The sequence below is a fragment of the Ambystoma mexicanum genome, chromosome 12 (assembly GCF_040938575.1).
Source record: "Ambystoma mexicanum isolate Mex_15411 chromosome 12, UKY_AmexF1_1, whole genome shotgun sequence".
In the NCBI taxonomy this organism is placed as follows: Eukaryota; Metazoa; Chordata; class Amphibia; order Caudata; family Ambystomatidae; genus Ambystoma; species Ambystoma mexicanum.
Genome location: NC_090936.1, coordinates 477,321,801 through 477,342,347, shown reverse-complemented (window position 1 = coordinate 477,342,347; position 20,547 = coordinate 477,321,801). Strand labels below are relative to the sequence as shown.

The following is a 20,547-nucleotide window of genomic DNA, read 5'->3' as shown; positions in this document are numbered from 1 at the left end:
CCTTCACCCGCCGTTTCTGGGAGTCTTCGGAGAAGACCCTCGCGATGCTTTCAGTGACCATCCTCCAATCCAGGAGCTGATCGTGAGGAGTTGTTTTCGGCGGAGCCAGAACTTTGCCGTCGACAGATGCTTTCTTGGGATGCTTATCAACGGATGATATTTTAGGGGTAGCGCCCTTTGTATTCGATGGCCCGGTTGCTAGACGCGAATGCGGTCGGTGGGGACGGCCGGCTGTGTCGGCGTCCACGTTGGCGCAGAGGCCTTCTTCGATTTACTTGAAAAATGGCCGGCGGTTGTGTATTTTGTGACATGTAATGGTCCGTCATACACGGATATATGTGGTTCATGACATGTCTAGACCACAATGATGTGTTACTTTTAAGAAAATTCAGTTGCGAATGTGATATGTTTTTTGATAAACATTAAAATATGTGTATATTTTTGATAAGTACATGGTTTATCGCCTGTTTTTTGGATAAGGGGCGAGCATAAGCAAGTTGACATGCATCTATGGTGACTCATTCTGATCAGCAAGGGAAGGAAGTTGTATTGTGGGACTCTTTGTACTTTGGTTTTCACTGTCCTCACCCACACAGCCCCTAAAAAGAGGACTTTCGTAGCTCTTTAAAGTTGAAGTCCCTAAAAGGTCCATGCCATCCCCATTGAGATATATATCTGGCCACGAGCTCCGTAGCATTAGCAATCCTTACAACATAGGGGCCGTTTTCTCCCCACACACGTATATGACTCTACTCTCCTTGACTGGGGGTATTCAGTACCTGCCACAGGGAGTTGGGGTCTGTGGGTGAGGATTTAGATTACTTGTCCACCCTTGGGTTAACTGCCTTAGTGGTGGCAGGCTTCAATAAAAAGTGATTAATAATTGTCCTAATAGAAGCAAGTAGATATATACACAATGAGACGCCTTTCTTTTTCCCTATAGCATATAAGCTATCTCTTCAGTAGGTTCCTCTGCCATTAGCCCAAAACGCCGTGTTGCTCTAGTGACTAGGTCTGTTCTGTTATTGGATATTTGTATAGCATCTTATATACCATTGGTATGCTCTCAAAGCGCTGTGGTTTGAATGCCCTCGGGGACCATAGTTCAGGTCAGTGGAGAAAGTATGGTGCTGCAGTTGTGTGAGATCAGTAGAATGTGTGCAGCAAGGCAGATTGTCCTCGGTATCTGCATTCTGGAAGTGGTGGAGCTTGTGTATAAGATTATGTGTGCAGCTAGGCCAATTATTTGTGGGGCATAGCTACATTCTATAGACCATGGAGGTGTACAAGTATGTGTGCAGCTAGGCCGAATTGAACGAGGTATATAGCTGCATTCTATTATTGGTGTAGAGGAGAGAGTGAGCTTATTGGTATGTGTGGGTGTCTGTGCGGACTGGAGGGAGACCCTTGTTCTTGACTACCTTCCAGTGCAGGCAGAGGGGACTGTATCTGTTTTAGAAGTTCAGAGCATTAGTTCTCCGAGAGAAATTCTCTGTCAAGTGTAGAGTTTGTTCGGATTACCAGGCTTGAGTGTGTCTTTCCCTGTGTATAAGTAAGCTTTTTTCGTTGGGGATGAGGACACTGGTGGGTTTTACTCATCTGGGGAGGTCAATATAAAATAATCTTGTTCCACGTAATCTTGTTGGCCTAATTGTGAGTCGGAGTCCTCGGTGTGTTCCTGTAACTCATGTCTTGAGTAAGCATCCTCTTGGGAGGTAGTCTGGTCTTGGAACCTCGTCTTTTTTGCAGGGATTTCCCCCTTGAGATGGAGCAGATGTTCTATTTTTGGTCTGGTCATGGCTCTCCATAAAAGAAACCATTTTGGCCATAGTGTATCTAATCTCCCTCATGAACCATTCTTTTGGAGGTCAAGGGCTATCCTGCAAAGTCAGAGCATAAGGGATCACGCTTTCACCTTTGAAAATGTCTATGCCTGGGGTACCCCCTTCATCCAAGTCTGACATGTCCACTAACACCTTTGTTCTAACAGTGTCAGGAAAGGAAGTAGTCCCTTCGGTTTATGTCTTTTTTTGTGTAATGGGGGTTGATTCTTTGAGGTGCTCTTTTCGTTGCCTTTGTGAGCATGCTCTTCCTTCTCTGCGTCAGGGCCTATTGTTCTCGACGTCGTACGTTTTGCGGTTTCACTGTTAAGTGCCTCTAGGTGCTCTCTTTTCGAATCCTGTTGTCTTTGCAACTGGATTCGTATTTAGCAGCCTCTCGATCGCCAGGGAGAATTCGGCATAGCTCGTTTCAATGAGCTGTCGGATATGAAGGTTCGGCTTCAATGCTTAACCTACTGGTGCCTCTTTGTACTGTTGTCACCCCGACCCCTGCATTTGGAAGCTTGATCTCAGAACCTTTTGGTCTCTCCCTGTGCTGACTCAGACTATAATGCGTATATCGCCCTACGTTTCTGCCAATGTGGCATGCCTCGCAGTGCTCTTCGGGATGGTCTTGTGGCAAATTATTACACAACTTGTCCCGCCAGGGGACTTAAGACTTGCACTGTGGGCAAAAGTTAAACAGTGTATTCTCCATATGGATATCAAGGTTTCAACACAGCCTTACTAATGAGAAGGACGATCGTGAGATGCATTCTTGAACGGGGAATGTACATACATCTACCCCGCTCTCGCTACTGTATTCCTCAATGCTGATCTTTCCTCTCAGTGTCGTCCACCGCTCTCGTTCAGTCACAAGTGTTCCTACCTCAAGTCTAAAATGACATAAAAAATATCTCTCTGCCTCAAAGTTGCTGCCAGCCGATTGTGGAAAAACACCAATCTGAGGAATTATACATGTGAAGAATAGCGGGTCCCTGTACAGGTAGGATATGTATAGTGTTACCGGAACTCACCGGTCAACGCCTAGTTTATCAAATTCGAAAACGAAGATTTAATACTCGGATCCAACCACTGGATGGTGGACTATGCATAGCATGTTAATCGAAGCAGATTCACAGGAGGCTCCAGAAACATACATATGGGTGGGGGAAATGCAGGAGTGTGAAGAGATGGGGATGGCTAAAAGGGGGGTGGGCGGAGGTATGGTGGGGGCCCACCAGCCTAAGAAAAATACAAAAGATCAATTGCCACAATGAAACTTCACAGGATGAAACTTTCCAATTTCTGATTTTGGAGATGAAACCATAAAGAAACCTTTCCAGTAAACGCCTAACAAGGTAGGAATGTGGCAAAGGACTAAAGAAAAGCATATATTTGTTTTAAAACAAAGGAAGGAAATGGATGATAAAACTGGGTGCAAAATGATGCCACGAACACTGTTGTGTTGCATCCTCTCAAAGACTATCAATAAAGGGGCATGCTAGTCACATACAGTTGCAAATCTTCATAAATCACACCAGACACAAGACGCAATGGTCTACACAATAGGCAATGACTATCAAGAAGTGAAAGTAACATTAAATAACCAAATCACAATTCTTAAAATCTGCCATAAATACAGAGTTCTATCAAATAGCATGATGCATTTCTGACTTGATTATTCAGGACTGTTGTATTCACAATTCTGAATATCTAAAGAGTGCTAAAAGTGGCCACAATCAAAATCCCTACATCAAATCTTCAGGAAATGCAAGAGGCAATACTGAAGGGTCATTGTTCAACTTTATGTAAACACTCACCTGCATTGAAGGCTTCTCCTTCACCTGACCGCCACATTTCATTGGTCGCAAGTGAGAAAATGGTGACAGGATTCTTCCCATCAGCCTGTCTCAGAACAGGATCTTGGCCTACTCTCCCCAATAACTGCACACGGTTCAGGGCTGAAAGAGTTCAGGAAAACAGTCAGGGAGCAAGGCACCCAAAAGAAATTCCAAGAACACAACCATGTGACGCCATCAGCTCAAGCAGAGGCTACCGTCAGCTACATATTTGATGGAATGTAAACATGCAGCAATAACAACAGCTCCAATCCACCAGGTTTGGATGAAAGCATGCAGCATCTGACCTTCATGCTCAACAGACAGAATACAGGTCCAGGTAAGAGGTCTTACATCTCCCAACCTCGTCCAACATCAACACAAATTAACTCACAAAAGCTCAGGGCTGCAAAGAGCCTCAAAATATTTGTAATTCGAGAGTTTGCCACAGAAAGCATACCCCAATTTACACAAGTGCCTCGACTGGTCTATCTATTATATGAAACACAATACCATCTGTCATTTCAGCTGAAGAATTAACATCATACATGGCAGCAGAGATGCAACATGGACAGTTAAAGCATCTAATTTTCCCTACTGTATGCATGTATCCTGTTAAATGGCTTAAGTAAAACATACAGTTTATAAAGGTTACTCACATCTCTCTAAAACGAGGGAAGATGAATCGCTCAACTCTCGCCTGCCAATTTGCCGGAGGATCTGGAGTGGAAGGAAGGAGAACGAGATAAGTGTCCAAGCAGCCATGACATTTGACCATCAACCTTATAAAGCCAGACTTTGCCCACAGGCTGCTTCGGCATGGTCTCAAGCTTCAGTCTTGCCTCGCCAAACTATTTTCCTTCCGTTTCTGTGCTAGAACTTGCTTCTTCCCAACTTCTGCGTCCATGACCCTTTGGATCAGTTAGCTTAGTGGGTTAATTGCTCACTCCTGTGACCTGTTCTCAACCTGAAGCTGAGATTTAGGAGTCCCGGGAAGAGCTCATCTGAGCAAGTGCCATGTAAAAAAAACAAATTCTAATCAGTGTTAAGCTTAAACCTACCCCGTTTTCAAAATAGCCCGCCACGGAAGAACAAACTACTTAACTCTCAGTAATGGTCCTTCTGATGGATGTTCCTCCCCTGGATTCATCATCTATGATATCCCTTATCCCCACGCAGTGTTTCTTCAGTAACCTTTCCATCGATGCATCCGGCACTGGATAGGACAAATCGGGGCCAGTATATATATCAGCGCTGCAAAACCTCGGTTACAACCTTTTTCCCTTGCACTCTGCAGCACCGTAGAACGAAAGATGTGCTAGCTCTCCGCCACAAGGGGCAGATAGGCAGGGTGATGAGGAATCCAAAGGAGCAACATCCATCAGCAAGAACATTACTAAGAGGCAAGTCATTTGTTCTTCTAATGGATTCTTTCCTCCCATGGATTCCCCATCTACGATAGACTCACAAAGCAATACATAAATCTGGAGGAGGGAGGACGCAATGACATGACCTAAACTAGAAAACTCTGGAGGACTACCCTACCAAAACAGGCATCCCGGCCCGCAATGGAATCCAAGCAGTACTGCTTTGCAAAGGTGTGCAAAGATGCCCACGTCGCAGACTGGCAAATGTCCAGGACAGAGACACCTCTCTGCAGGGCAGAGGTGGCAGCATCTCCTCTGGTAGAATGGGCTCCGAGACCCTCATCATAAAATTTTGAAATGAATACAATGATCCACCTAGACAGGGTCTGTTTGGTGACATGCCCTGCAAGCACGAGCCCCAGCGCAACCCACGAAAAGCTGATCATCCTTCCTTGTCTCTCACGTTCGAGGGGTGTAGAACTCAAGGGCATGCACCAGGTCTAACCAATGGAATTGTTCCTCTGCCTTGGAAAGATATGGTGGAGGACAAAAACACAAGATCGATCTTCTGAGAGAGATCGAAATCAAAGACCACTATTAGGCAAGAATTGATGTAGTAACCCTGCGAGAGACTACACCAGCCTAGTCCTCTTGGTATTAGGTAACCCACCTATTGGTATAGGCCTGTACTACACAAGTTGGTAGTGTGACTGGGCAGCCAGACTATTCTCAAGAGGGGTAAATGTGAGCTGTAGCATCGAGATCCACAAATACAAGTATCCAAATAACACACAAGGTTTTCTCGTAAAATAATTAAATTTATTTAACAGTCAGTTTTAAATAAGCATTCTTTAAACAGGGCAAAGTGCAACAATACAAATACACTTCAAAATACTCTCATAATCAAGGCAAAGCAAGTAGATTTACTCTTTGCAGATGCTTCATACACACTTCCCACACCCTAAGGTGACTTCACTAACTAGGACAGTATTGGCATTTATATATCACTTTTGTACTTCGTAAAATTCTGAGGTTGGTAAAAGGAAAGGTTAAAGGAAGGAAAAAAGGTAAACAGGTTCTCAACGCATGTGAGCAATTTTATATCTTCCAATGAAGTCTAGATAAAAACCTTTCCCAGCAATAGTAGTTATAAACCAATGCATCACCCATGAGGGACAGTAAGAATCAAAGTCAATGGACAAGAAGAGTCTGCAGGGAGCCAGGACAGCCAAAGTCAATTGGAGAAGAGTCTATGGAGCGGAGACATTTCTTAGATAGCAAAAAGTCTTGCACAAAGTTAAAGAGTTTGTTGTAGAAAATCACTGTTGGGTCACAAGCTGTTACACTTGTGAAAGTTGGAGCTGAGATCAACTCTATAAAAGCAGCTACTGCAAGTCTCAAGTGAGAAGAGCAGAACTAGACTTAGAGGTAAGTACCCCCCACCCCCCAAGTCAGAACAGAACCTTAGGTTAGAAGAAGAGGATCCAGCTGGCTTCTGTCTGGTTGCAGTGATGCAGATCCTGTGTTCCTGGACCTCAGTCGTGGGGACAAGAGGGAGGACATCTGAAGGACTCCTGCACAGCAGTTCGGCGGGAGCTAAGGGCGTTCTTCGGATCAGCAGCACTTCGCAGTTTCAGTGCGCGGTAAACAGCACCACTGCGGATCTTGGGACACCGATCGGGATTCCTTCACTCCTTGAGTCCAGCACTCTGGTGAGGTGAATCCAGCTTGGGTCGTCCTGCTTCGGGAGGGCCCTCAGGATCTTCCTTGTGCTTTTGGCCGGCTTGCAGATGTTGCACTAGACTACGGATTTCTCGACCCCTGGAACTCGATTCCAGCAGCATCAAAGAAGTACAGCCATTTGGGGAAGGTCTTCCAGCAAAGTTTGTCTCGGGGTTAGTTGGTCCCACTAACCCAAGGGAAGAAGTCATCCTTTCCGGAGCTTCTCTTGTCGATCAGAAAAAGGAGTTTCAGCACAGCAGCAGCGCTTCACCGGGCTGTGCAACCGTTCAGGAGGATGCAGCAAGCTTAGTTCATGGTTTCTTCATCGGGTTGTTCTTCCCAGTGGTTGACTGTCTTCAGTCCAAGAAGCCTCACCTTTTATGAAGGTTTCTCCCATTCAAGCAAAGCCTAGCTGTCACTCACACAGCAGGGTGGCTGTCCTGCAAAGACAGCGAGCCAATCAGAACTGGGTGCATTCAGGTTTCCCTGGAGACTAAGGACAGGGGCGTTTCAGGCAGCTCCCTCACTCCCTGCCCTGCCAGACACACTAGAGCCTGCCAACGGCAAAACGAACAAAGGGGTCAAACCCGGTTTGGCACGCAGAGTAAAACCCACGAAAAGGCAAAAAAAAGAAGACCAGGGGCATTTTGACACAATGGTCACCCATTGGGTGCTATACCGCAGCTGAGGATTCAGCCTACCGCAGCTGAGGATTCAGCCTGCGGTAGAAAATCACAATGGTAAGAAAATTAAACCACTGCCACCAGCCATTTCAAGTAGTGAGGGTCACATAAAAAAATGTCACATGATTAAAGTAGGAAAAGGGACTACTAAGTAACCTCCCCCAACCCCCCCAACACTCCACATAAAATGGGGTGTGCTGGACCCACAAAGCGAAAAGTTATGTAAAGTCAATTTCACTTTACTATTCTTGGGAACTGTAGTTTACCCAAGAAAAGGTATTTAAGCCTTAAGAGAAATCTAAAGGATTTCGCTGCGACACTGCAGTGAAATTGCTGTGCATCACCATACAAAAAGTAGATGCCTATGGAGTTTGTCAGACTCCAAAAACAAAAGGAAACATAATCCAAATCAGGTCAAGACACATGAGAGAGTGAGAAAAAGGGCTCACTCACTCTGGGGTTAAAATTAAAAAGTCCTAAAGTCCAGCAAAAGAGCTGGGGGTCTCAAAGGTTGAAGGGCATTAGCACAGAAATGAGAATTCTCCCTAACAACGACCTTCAGCAGAAAGGAGCGTTTCACTCTTAAAGCCACCTTCTCTTTGCAAAAAACAGAATAGGGAGGTAAAACAGACAGCGCCTAGAGCTCACTCACTGGTCTCGCAAGAAGTAATGGCAACCAGGAAAAATCGAATAGAGCGCCCTTAAGAAAGGTCAAAACTAGGGGCGTGGCCAGCAGCAGAGCGATGCGTTTGTGAGTCCCCTGAAGCTCCTGAGACCGCCCAATATATCCTGATAAACAGCCTGCTATCCAAGACAGAAACAGACAAGAATCACCTATATTGTGAGAGAAAACACATAGCGCACAATCGGGCGAGGTATGAACACTGGCGACAGCTGCTAAAGTACACCCGAAGCCGTGGAACAGATATGTGCGAGAGCAGGACGGAAAGAACAAAATGTCCGCGAGCGGCGTGGTGAACCCGGAGAAACCAGTATGAGACTGTACCACAAAAGGGACCCAAGGTTTGCTGGACAGCATCTGAAATGGTCTTTCACAGCTCGGCGAGCCATGGTCCATGAACTGACGAGCCGGCACAAAACTCCCAAGGTGGACTGTGCCCACTGCAGCGACAATGCCCGTATAATAAGCACAACCTGCTGCCTGAAAGCGGAAACCAGCAAGGCGATCTGCCGCGCTCCGAGGCCGAGATAACCAAGAGGAAAGAGCTGCCTGCCTGAGCTACCGAGCTGACATAATCATCCCGCCTGCATCTGTGCCCGAGGGAGGAGATACGGGCTGCTGAGCAATACACAGCCTGATTCGGGGACCACCGACCCGTGCGGGAAGTGCCCTGCAGGACGTGGATACAGTCCAGGGTCCCTGCGTAAAAATGAACCGTGTGCCTGCGCGGGTGCCCGCCCCAGGCATCGGAGCGCACAAGAAAGTGGACACAGTGGGAATCCACACAAATGACGCAGCTGACCCACATCACCAGCTGATACAACACACCAGGGAGGATCGGACTGCACCAGCGTGTGGAGTTAGATAGTCCTACCGGAAGGCGAGACGGGCACCGATGAGCCGACTATGCATTGCCAAAGTGGACTGTGCCTGGCGCAGTACCAGCATCTGTCGGACTGTGGGAGCTGCAGCCCAAAGACAGAAACCAACCAAAGGCCCGCCGCCCTCCGGTACCGTGACAATCCACCCTGAGTGAACGAGCAGACAACCGCCCTGCCTGCCTCTGGGCCGGAGAGGGAAGACCCTGGCCTCCAACCACCACACGGTCTCATACGCAGACTGTGAACCACTGAAAGTGCCCCGTACAAACTGAACCTGTTCTGGGCCTCCCACAGAGACGGACCAGAAGAGTATGCGGATACCCGACCATGGAGGAGAGCAGACCGAGGAGTCCCACAAAGGCAAACTCGTAGGCACACCGAATACCAGTGCAACCTAAATAAGAGAAGTGGTAGTGGGGCAATGTGAGACAATTGAGAACCCCACCAAACTATGAAACGCCCCATACAACAGCTGATGCACAACACAATAACTGGATGTAGGAGGCGAGTCCACCTGACATGGAGGTCCGCACGGATCACCGCCCCAAATAAGGGAGGCATGTAACGAAGGGACGGGACGGCTGGTGCCTGCCCATTGACGCCGCCCGGGACCCACCTGAGCCCAGCACGCCCTGGCAGACACAGTGAGTACTACCCCCCCCCCCCCGAATAGGGCAAAGAATGACAAAGCGCCCAAACTAAGAGAGGACACAGAAGTCTAGGAGATGGCGGATCTAGTGGTTGGCCTGCGCATAGTTCCAGTGCTTTGATAGCTTCTGACCCCACAACCAATACAATAACCCTGCTTGAAAACAGCTACCTGGGCGGAGGTAAGACCAGGACCTCTCCCCTTCTTTGCCCCCCTTGGATTGGAGAACAATAGAAAATCCTCTTCCCTCTCTCCACTAACAAACAGCTTGTGATCACCCCGAGCGGATCAAGAGGCCCACCTGGACGCCCCAGCACTGGTTAGTACTACTCTGAATGCGAGGGACGAGAGAGGGCTTACAATCCTGTATTGCTGAATTGCCCAGCACGACACTTCCACTGTGGTGCCTGACACCACACTAATAAAACCCAGTGCCCGGATCACTATGGCCAACCCTATATATATTTAAAACACACAAAACAAGAGCTGGGTGGCTGGCAACTGACTGGGAGTACAAGACCATCCCCGGGTGAGGAAGCAAGCAACTACACCTGGTGGATCGCACCGTTGCCCCCTACTCCGACACACGCAGAAAGGAGCTGTCGGTCCTCCCGCTCTGATATCATAAATGAAGGCGGCAAATGACGACAACCAGGAAATACAAACTCCCTGCACCTGCATAACGCAGCGCCTTACCGGCTGTCAAGACCAGATGGATACGGAAAGAACTTACTATCTGCACCAATAATCCTGGCTGGATGCTGTCGAGTTGCACAACTGACACAGACGTAGTATGAGGACTGTCTGTTGCCCTAAACTATTACGCTAATCCCGGACAATGGTTCCATACGCCACCCTGCGAAGCAGCATCTCATATCACAACCTGCCACTGCCTGAGCCCATCATGGGCAAAGACAAGTCCAAGAAGGTGGCCACCCAATGTAAGATTGACCAATTCACCACACCAGCCACAGGTACCCAAGCGGAATTCAACCAACCAGACAGCATGACGAAAGAAGAACCCTCAATCTCTTTAAGAGACGTCATGTCGGCAATTACGGAGTCGCGAGCCTCCATGGAGCAAAAGATGGATAGTATCAGCACAGATGTCTCTCTCCTTCGACACGACTGACAAAAGTTAACCTCCCGTACTGGAGAGGCAGAACAGTACATTTCTGGTACAGAGGATGGACTACGAAGTCTAGAACAACAACTAACCAGAGTCACAACACGCCTGAAAACATTAAAGGAGAGAGTGGACGAAGACGAAGGGAGGTCAAGATGTAATAACTTCTGAATCCTGGGCTTACCAGAATAGTCGGAAGGGCCGAACATGGAACTGCTCCTGGAACACTGGCTCGTAGACATGTTCGAACCAAAGCCGTTCTCCAAATTCTTCTCAATCGAACGGGGCCACCGGATGCCAACTCTTAGGCCGACACACAGTGCACCACCACGCACAGGGATAGCAAAACTACTGAACTACAGAGATTGAGATGCACTACTCCAGATGGCCCGTGCCAAAGGCACGCCGACCTATAATGGCTCCAGAATGGCTTTCTTCCCAGATTACACTAGGGAAGTGCAGACAGTCAGGCAATCATTCGGCCAGCTAAAGAAACAACTGCAATCCTTAAATGTGGAATATGGCCTAATGTTCCCGGCCCAGCTGAAAATATATCATAAGGGCACAACAGTCCATTTCACCGACCCCAAAGACGCATGGACATGGGCAGAACAACACATCGAAGGGAACTGGAAACCAGCACGGAGCAATAGAAGCAGGAACCTATGTGCTTTACCGGAGCAAGGGCCACCGGGTCCACAACCACCGGCGCAGGAACACGAGCCACTGCTGCAACAAGATGGAGACTAATGCCTAGACACCCGACAACTAAGGATAACCCAACACCATGGCAATTAAGAGGCAAGAATTAAACCTAGACGCAACATACACTAAGCATGTGCGAGCCTCAGATAGTCATAAAATGGGGCGGCCGGAACAGACGGAAACTACACGCACCCCACCTCCCCACCACCATCCCACCCCTGGAGAGGTACCCCAGATTCGTTGGACTGGGCATGCTTCAGGGATACGAATGTGAGAGGTTCAGTTTAGTTTAGACTTGCTCGTTTAGTGATGGATTGTTTTTGATCATCACTTGTTGTTTGGGTGACAGATGCTTCAGGTTGGGATGGAGTATAGGGAGGGGGGGAAAGGGAAACTATGTTATTTGTTGTACACAGACCCTTAGATCTTATCAAACACATACCCTACAAATGCGGCTCACTACCCTAATGCCAACACGCACACTCAAGACACAATGACACACTCACCAGTTCCCAATAGACCTGTTATGGCTACAGCTAAGAATGATGTGAAGACCCTGAGATTCCTGACATGGAATGTCAATGGACTGGGCAGTGGGATTCAAAGGCGTCTAGTAACGCAGTTTCTAAACAGATACTCACCCGATATCGCGCTACTTACGGAAACACCTGGCAGGCACCACATGCAACCTGTTCTGATGCACCAATTACTGCATGGCATTGCATGCCGGTTTCTCCATGGGCTCTAGAGGGGTGCTAATATTATGCCACAATAGACTCCCCTTTAAACTATCCAAAGTGCCACAAGACACGGGAGGCAGGTTCATCTATATACAAATAAACAATATGGAACCAATCCCTTGCTATTGTAGCAGTCTACTCCCCGCCCTCATTTATAACCGAGCTAATTCGAGATATCACGCCCGTCCTCACTAATAACACAGGAGACATTCTGGTACTAGGAGGGGACTTCAACGAGATAATGGATGTAGAGATAGATCGCAAACACATCTACGAGGTAGAAACCCCAGAATCAACACTAAACTTACAACCTTCATCTCAGCATTTGGGCTGAAAGATGTGTGGCGTGACTTGCAACCTATGGACCGCAAGTACTCGTCCCACTCTGGGGCCCATGCCTCGCTCTCGAGACTCGACTATTTCTCCTTCCAGCAACAGACACGCATAGAGCTATAGAAGCGACCTTACTCCCACGTGGCATCTCAGATCATTCCCCACTCTTGATAGTACTCACAAAGGAGAGGCCGATTCCACCTCCATCGTGGCGCCTTAACAACTACTAACTAGGATTCTCAGACCTCATAGAATGCATCCAAACAACCACAACACACATTTTGAGTTGAAAACAGATCAGTGGATAGCCCTGCAATACTATGGGAGGCATACAAACCGGTACTCTGAGGAGAGATTCTTTCTTGGACGACTGCTCGCAAGAAAGCACACCAACAAGCACTAGTGGAAGCCGATCAGGATGTGCGGCACAAAGAAGCTGCGTATGTTGCTACTGGCTCACTGGACGCACATCGACCCCTCCAACTGGCCCAAGAACGCCTCCACAACATAGCCCTAGACTGCACTAGACAAGTGCATACGGTGATGCGTACAACATAATACGAGTCAGGAGACACAGCCGGCAAGATGTTGGCGTGGTTAGAACGTAGAGATGAAGGTCATCACCTGGTCAGGGAAATTAGAACGGAAAACACAGAATTGCTACAAACTGACCGCGATATCGCAGAAGGTTTAGCGACTTACTATGCCAAACAGTATAAAACCCCAGAAAACCCTGTAGACACCTCGATGTCAAACTGCCCTCCCTAAGCAATGAACAAACAGCTCTTCTGGAAAAAGACATTACGGAAGACGAACTTGTGTTGGCCATATCACAACTACAATCAGGGAAGACACCAGAACCGAACGGTTTCCCGATTGATATATGGTAAAAGCTAGAGGGAAACAAAATGGCCCTGCACCTACTCAACATGTTCCTACATTGTAAAGAACAGGGGACCCTTTCTCCCGATTTGAGGAAGGCCTGTATAATAGTAATTCCCAAACCAGACAAGCCACCAGAGAAGTGCAGCTCATACAGACCGGTCTCCCTGATCAATGGCGAGACCAAGGTCCTAGCAAATATGCTAGCCGATAGATTACAAGAGGTGATAACCTCGCCAATACACCCGGTTCAATGCGGATTGATGCTGCAAAGGATGAACCTTCGCAGACTTCATCTAGCGTTAGAGAAAGCTTCCACCCTCCAGGACCCCCTTGCGCTGTTGGCAATAGATTTTGAAAAGTCTTTTGACTCAGTGTATTGGGAGGCCCTGTGGGAAATTATGCTCCAAATGGGTTTCAGGAAATAATATGTGAGCTGGGTACAGCTCTTATACAGCTCTCCTGAAGCAGAAGTCAGAGTGAATGGATGGCCAGAGAGTCTTTCAACTAGACAAAGGAACAAGACAAGGCTGTCCCCTTTCCGCGATGCTCTTTGCGCTGGTGATAGAACCATTGAATATCATACTTAGAGACGCACCGTCGTGGAGAGGCTTCCGCTGGCAAGACAATTGGGAGGACAGGGTATCGCTATATGCTGATGACCTCCTAATATACCTGGGAGATCCGCCCAACTCTTGTCCAGTGGTCACACAGCTACTGGAACGCTATGGGTCCTTCAGTGGTCCGAAAGCGAACTGGTCCAAATTCATACTCTTCCCGGTCAAGGGTGTGGGGGGGGGGGGGTTATACCGGATAACTGCCCATACTGCATCGAAACACTTCCATTACCTAGGCATCCAGATCACGACCAACATTACAGAATATGTAGTCAGCAACATACACCGAATCACAGACAGATTTATAGAAGATGTGCACCACAGGATCTCACTTCCATTGACCATATTGGGGAGAGCAGCGTTCAAAATGTTAACCTTACCTCGATATATGTATATTTTATAAAATGCCCCATTCCACATCTCAGCATTGGAATTCCACAAAATCAACAGCACGCTCAGAAAACTCTTGTGGAGTGGGGGACACTCGTGGATAGTGCTACAAACACTCCAGCGTTCCATCTGGGAGGGTGGTATTGGCTTACCACATTTGTAAACCTATTACTGGGCTAGCCAGATGGCGGTGGTGAATAAAATGTTGCACGTAGATGAGGTACTACCCCACACTAGACCGTGGATTGCTGCTAGGCAGCGGCTGTCCCAATAGGAAGCCTCTATCAAATACTGAAACCTCCACTCCCTAGCACTATGACTGCGCATACAACACAAATTTGGGCGGAAGCTCACAAGCACATTGGATGGGATAGGAAAATTACCCCAATACAGCCCCTGTGGGGGAACAGAAACCTGCCCGAATTAGGCAAACTCCCAACATGGCCAAGCTGGGAATCAATGGGAATAACCAAGGTTGGGGATGCAATTGTAGATGGCAGGCTGGCATCCTTTGAAAACTTAGTTACACGATTTTGAGCTCCCCAATACGGAAAGATACCTATACACAGCTGAAACACGCATTACACGCACATCTCCCCGCACTGTCTGACATGCCTGCTGTACACCGCAAGAGGAATGTTGTCACCGATTGCCTTACTACCAAAGTCACCTCTGTCATGTATAATACCATATCCTCCTTTGCAACGCCGAACTTCGCAATCTGAAACTCAAGTGGGAAAGGGATATTGGTCCAATAATGCCTGAGGACTGGATTATGATCCTGATGTACCCGCGACAAACGGCTATTTCGGCGAAACTCCGACTGATACAACTCAAGATATTGCACAGAGATTACTACCAGAGGGTGGGTTCTCGATCGCTGGAGCAGAGCTACAGACCCAAACTGCCTCTGATGTGTACAAGAAGAGGGGACTTTCTTTCACATAATATGGGAATGCTCTGAGATTCAGGTGTACTGGCAACAGTGTTGTGAAAAGCTATCAGTGGTTCTTGGTCACACCATACCTAGAGACCCCAAGTTGATGTTACTAGGATTTGAGGAAGAGGGGGAGGCGACACGCTTTGAGAAACTGTTTCTCTTGACGACCACAGGACTAATCAAACGCAACATAGCAAAACTATGGGGCTCCAATGAGACCACGCAATATGAACAATGGGTGACAGATATGAACATTTGCATGACAATGGAACAGCGTTTCTACACTGTCAGGGGATGCCCTGGGAACCCTCAGAAAATATGGCAGAGGTGGGAAGATGAGCAATAAACTAGAAGATCATCATAGACTGGCCAAGAAGGGAAGAACTTGTGGAATGGATATAATATAATGTACTGTGTCGATGGATAGTGATGGAGCTAGGTTTGTGTTACTGTTACTTCATTATCTAATGTATTATCCAGGTCTGTGATGTGTGTCGCTATACATGTGTAAAAACCAATAAAATGGGTTATCAAAAAAAAAAAAAAAAAAAAATAGTCAAAACTAAATTAAAATCCCACGCGGAACCACAGACTGGCAGGGAGGAAACTAGTTACACAAGCCTTGCAAGAACTGTATAATAGAGGGGATTGTGAAGAACAAGCCCTGTTCCAACACCAAATTAGTGGCGAGGTAACCCATTACAGTGTAAATCTGCAGGCCTGCCAGGGCAAAGTATGGCGGAAAATCCAAGACAGGGGACATTCGACATGATAAAGGATCCAAATCCCTGAGGCATAAATGGATTTCGTTGGGGGCCTCCTAGATGAAAGGAGCACATTGAGGATGTCGTCTGACGAGTCCCACACCTTGCATCTCAGTCTTTCAGTAGCCAAGATGGTTCAGGCTGCTACGGTTGCAGTGGAGCACCCGCCCCTCCGATTGGGAGAGCAAGAGCAAGCAAGTCGACTCACCTCGGAAGGCGCCAGTGAGGGCAGATGGACATGTCCAGCAACTCCACATACCGTGTTCTCCGGGTACAGTCCAAAGTGGTCAGCATTATCGTGGTTCCAAATAGGAGCAACCTCGTGAGAACCAGCAGAATGACAGGGCTCAGCAAGAATGCATAAGTAGGTGGAAAGTCCACTCGACCATCAGCTTGTCCCTCAGAGATCACTGGCAAGGAAGTTCCCTGGAACAGAACAACTCGCACTACCTGTTGACACTGGAAGTGAATAGGTCCACTTGAGGAGTCCCCCAAAAGGAGAAGATCCCCTCGAGAACTTCCTTGCAGAGCGCCCACTCGTGATAGGCCGTAGTCCGTCTTCTCAAGGCATCCGCTGCAACATTCCTCCAGCCAAAGAGACACCATTCTCCAGAGGCCAAAACCACAGTTGCATTGTTTCGCTGCACGGTGGCAAGGACCCCACACCACCTTGTTTGTTGAGGTAGTGCATGGCCACTTTGTTGTCCGTTAGGATCAACACAGCCTTCAGTTTCACAGAGGGGAGCAGAGTGACCACGGCCAGTCTGAGGGCCCTCAGCTCCAGCAAGTTGATGTGTTCCCAATACTTCACTGGAGACCACATTCCGCTCACCGTTAGGTCTGACAGGTGAGCACCCCAACCAGTCAGAGATGCCTCCGTGACCACTGGGGCCAAGGTTGACAAAACAACGCACCTCTCAGCAAATTGTCTCATAAGATCTACAAAAGGTCCGACATGTGGCCCTGAAGCTGCGACCATTGGAAACAGAGAAGCCACTGAATCGATCTCCGAATGCAGGAAGACATGAGGCTCAGAAGGCGCAGGTAAGCAGGGGCCGGGACTTCTTCCTGGGATTGGCGGACACGGACCATCCAAAAGATGTTTGCTACTCAATACTTGGGCGGGAAAGGCCTACCAGGCGAGTGTCTAAGACCACTCCGATAAATCGGAGAGACTGGAACAGAGAAACCAGACACTTTTTGAAGTTCAGGAAGAAGCCCAGGCTGCGCATTAGCGTGTATGTGCAGGGTAGATGCTCTGACACTAGAGTTGGGGAGAGAGCCTTGAAGAGCCAGTCCAGGTAGGGAAAGACATGAATGCCATCCCTCCTGAGGCGAGGCACTACTACTGGTAGCAGCTTGATGAACACTGTGGGGGCCAAAGAAAGACTGAAAGGCAGGACTTTAAACTGGGAGTGATGTTGGCCTACCATGAACCTTGGCTACTTCCTGTGCTTTCGATGAATCAGCATCTGGAAGTAGGCTTCCTGAAGGTCCAGGGATTCCAACCACTCCTGCATATAAAAGGCTTGCAGGATCTGAGCCAGTGTAACCATCTACAACTGGTCATTGCGCAGGAACAAGTTCAGCAGCCGTAGACCCAGAATGGGGCGCAAGCCCCCTTCCTTCTTTGGCACCAGAAAATAGGTAGAGTAGCACCCCATGCTTAGTTTTGATCGCAGTACCAGCTCCATCATGCATGCTTGGAATCGATGACTTGATAGATAAGTTGGGACAAGCCCCAATATATCTCCACGAGTGATCTCACGAAAGGCTAATGGCAAGTCCCTTTAAATCCTCCCGACTGGGAGAAAACAGCCTTTTCCACTCCCAGGTGATTGTTTCAGTTCAAAGTGTTACCCGTCTGGTTACACAGCGCACCCGCCACTTTCCAAGCCTAACGGATCGAGTGTTGCAACTATATTTCCATTTTTGTGGTGTGTACCTCAACAACAACCTTATCCATAGCGAAACCTGGGAGGAACATCTTTTTCATGTATATGAAATTGCCCGAGCATTAAGGAAGCCTTGCCTGACTACAAACCCCAGAAAATTGTCGTCTGGTGTAGTCTGCCGTTAAATACTTAAAATTCTTTGTGGGCAACGGGTTAGTCCAGCACCAAATAGAGAAAGTCAAAGCGGTAGAACCCCACAAAAGACTTGCATTCCTAGGACTTCCAAGGTATTGCCAGAGGTTAATTCCTAGGGATTCTACCTCACTTCCTGTCTAACGGATAAACTTAAGAACACAGAGCCCCAAAAGCTCAAGTGGAGTAAACAAGATCAAGACAGCTTTAACATGTTCAACACCATCCTATGCAGTGAACCCATACTGAAAGTTCCAAATTTGAACAGGGAGTTTGTCTTTCAAACTGATGCTTCTAAAGTAGCTATTGGGGCCATCCCCTCTCAGGAATATTTGTCCAAAGCAAAAAATGTCATCCTCCATCCAAAAAAAAAAAAAAGCCACTAACCTACTTCTGACCCTACCACTCAAAAAAATGATTCAGAAAACAAAGGGTTTAGGAGAATGACTCCCATCTCATGGCCCAGCTGACTCAGCCTTGGGGGTCGATTCCCGATTAGCCCCCTGCAGTTCCTCAAAGGGACTTCTTTGGTCTTTTTAAAGTGTCTAATATCGATTGGCTCTTAAGGAAAGAACCGTTTTGGACATTAACTGTTGCTCATATGTTCCATCTCCTTGTTTCTTGGTTTTGGTTCAACAAACTGTTATTCCCGCTATTGGGACAAGGATGGTTAGTCCCGTAGTACTCTTGTCTTTTTCCCCCCTCACTGTGACCAAGGAAATCACTTCAGTGGTTGTCTTGGGATTTCTTACATCCTTCACATTTACTGTTGGGAGGGAGATAGTCCTATAGTATTCTGGACTTTCCTTAGATCTTTCATAATTAATGTACCAAGGAAGTACTCTTGGCTCTTCTTATAGTCTTTACAATCAGTATGACGAGGGAGATTCTTCCAGAAATCATCTTGAGCTTTCGTAGTATTTCACAATCACTGTGACGAGTGAGATTGCTCCTGTACCACTCTTGCTTTTCACTACTCTTAAGGCCTTCACAATTTCTGTGGAAAGGGAGATCCCTCCCGTACGCCTCTTGCCTTTCTCTTCTTATAGCCTTCAGAATCACTGTGAAGAGGGAAGTTACTCCTATAGCAATATTTACTTGGGCCCCGAACCCCTATCAGGTCTCATGCCGCTCCCAGTTACCTGGAATTTGATGGGAGCGCATCACCGGTTTTTCCTGGGGTTCCAGGCTGACCCATTCTCTGCAAATGCTCCCAGCGCTTAGGCTCTCCACTTTGTGTGCATCTGTGGCACCTCAGAGTTTAAGCTTGTCGATGTCGGCGCAATTTATGGACCACATGGTCCACCTCCCAGAGGTCAGGCCATTGTGACTTCTTCCAGCTTGCAAGTTGGGCAGTTCTGCATCAGCCCACAAAGTACTCCTCTGACCGTTCCATGTCATCCCCTCGACAGAGTACCAGCTTCTTTCCACAACCTTCTGGTTCCCAGGTTTAAGCTTCCCAGGCTGTGCAGGCTTGATGCTGGTTTCTGATTTCAGCGAGTCCTTCCTCTGTTTTTATCTTCTGTTGCCGAGTCCTCCCCAGCGGAGGATCAGAGTCCTCCTTTGTTCCAAGATGCATTCTTTATGCCTCCTTGGGGCCAACACTTCCCAGTACTGCCCATCTTCACCAAAGGAGTAGTTTTTGCTCCTTTACTCTTCTTCCCATTACCATTGTGTTCCAACATATTTCCATTTTTCATGTCTCTTTTAGCCTTCCTCGTCTCAGTGGTTTCTAGTCTTGGTTGAGTAAAAGAAGAGATCTTACAATAGCAAACAGTAGTTTCTTCCGGTTGGACTTCTTGGGACAGTGGGGCCTCAAAGGAGAGAGGATTAGGGCGTTCCTTGCCGGAACGGGAGTCCCGATCCCCAAGAGGGGAGTCTCTCCCTGTGAGGTCTTGCTTGCCGCCACACCGAGGGGGGAATGTTGCGTAATGGGCTCACCTCCCTAACCTCACAGGGAAGGACTCCCCTCTGGGGAGAAGTGACTAGATCCCATGAATCGTCACAGTAGCCAGCAGTAAACAGTCACAGGGAGCTTACCACTCGAGCAAAACGGGGAGCTGGTGTATAGCGTTACACAAATCTAACCTCCACATAAAATGCAAACATATGATTGTATCCATCATTTATGACCCTTATGCTTTAAATGACATATAGATGTGTGCTTATGTTTATGTATAGCTTGTCCCAAATGCAGAATTAAATTCACATTGTTGTGTTGGTTGGGCATCAATTGACCTTGGGAGCCAAAATTAACTACTGAGGACTGTCAGTTTTAAGCTAACTAGGCTCTTCTAGGCTTGCGCAAGAGCTAAATA

General features: G+C 47.6%; 1 protein-coding gene across 2 annotated transcripts in view; it reads right to left on the bottom strand.

The window, feature by feature from the left end:
- Positions 1-20,547, bottom strand: part of SSBP1 (single stranded DNA binding protein 1) — a 262,275-nt gene that overhangs the window by 148,641 nt on the left and 93,087 nt on the right. For both annotated transcript variants that reach the window (XM_069628751.1, XM_069628752.1), the window contains 2 exons: positions 4,321-4,381; positions 3,644-3,784 (listed from right to left, as the gene is read on the bottom strand). In XM_069628751.1, the coding sequence (XP_069484852.1) occupies positions 3,644-3,784; positions 4,321-4,381 (202 nt within the window). The remainder of the gene's footprint in view (positions 1-3,643; positions 3,785-4,320; positions 4,382-20,547) is intronic.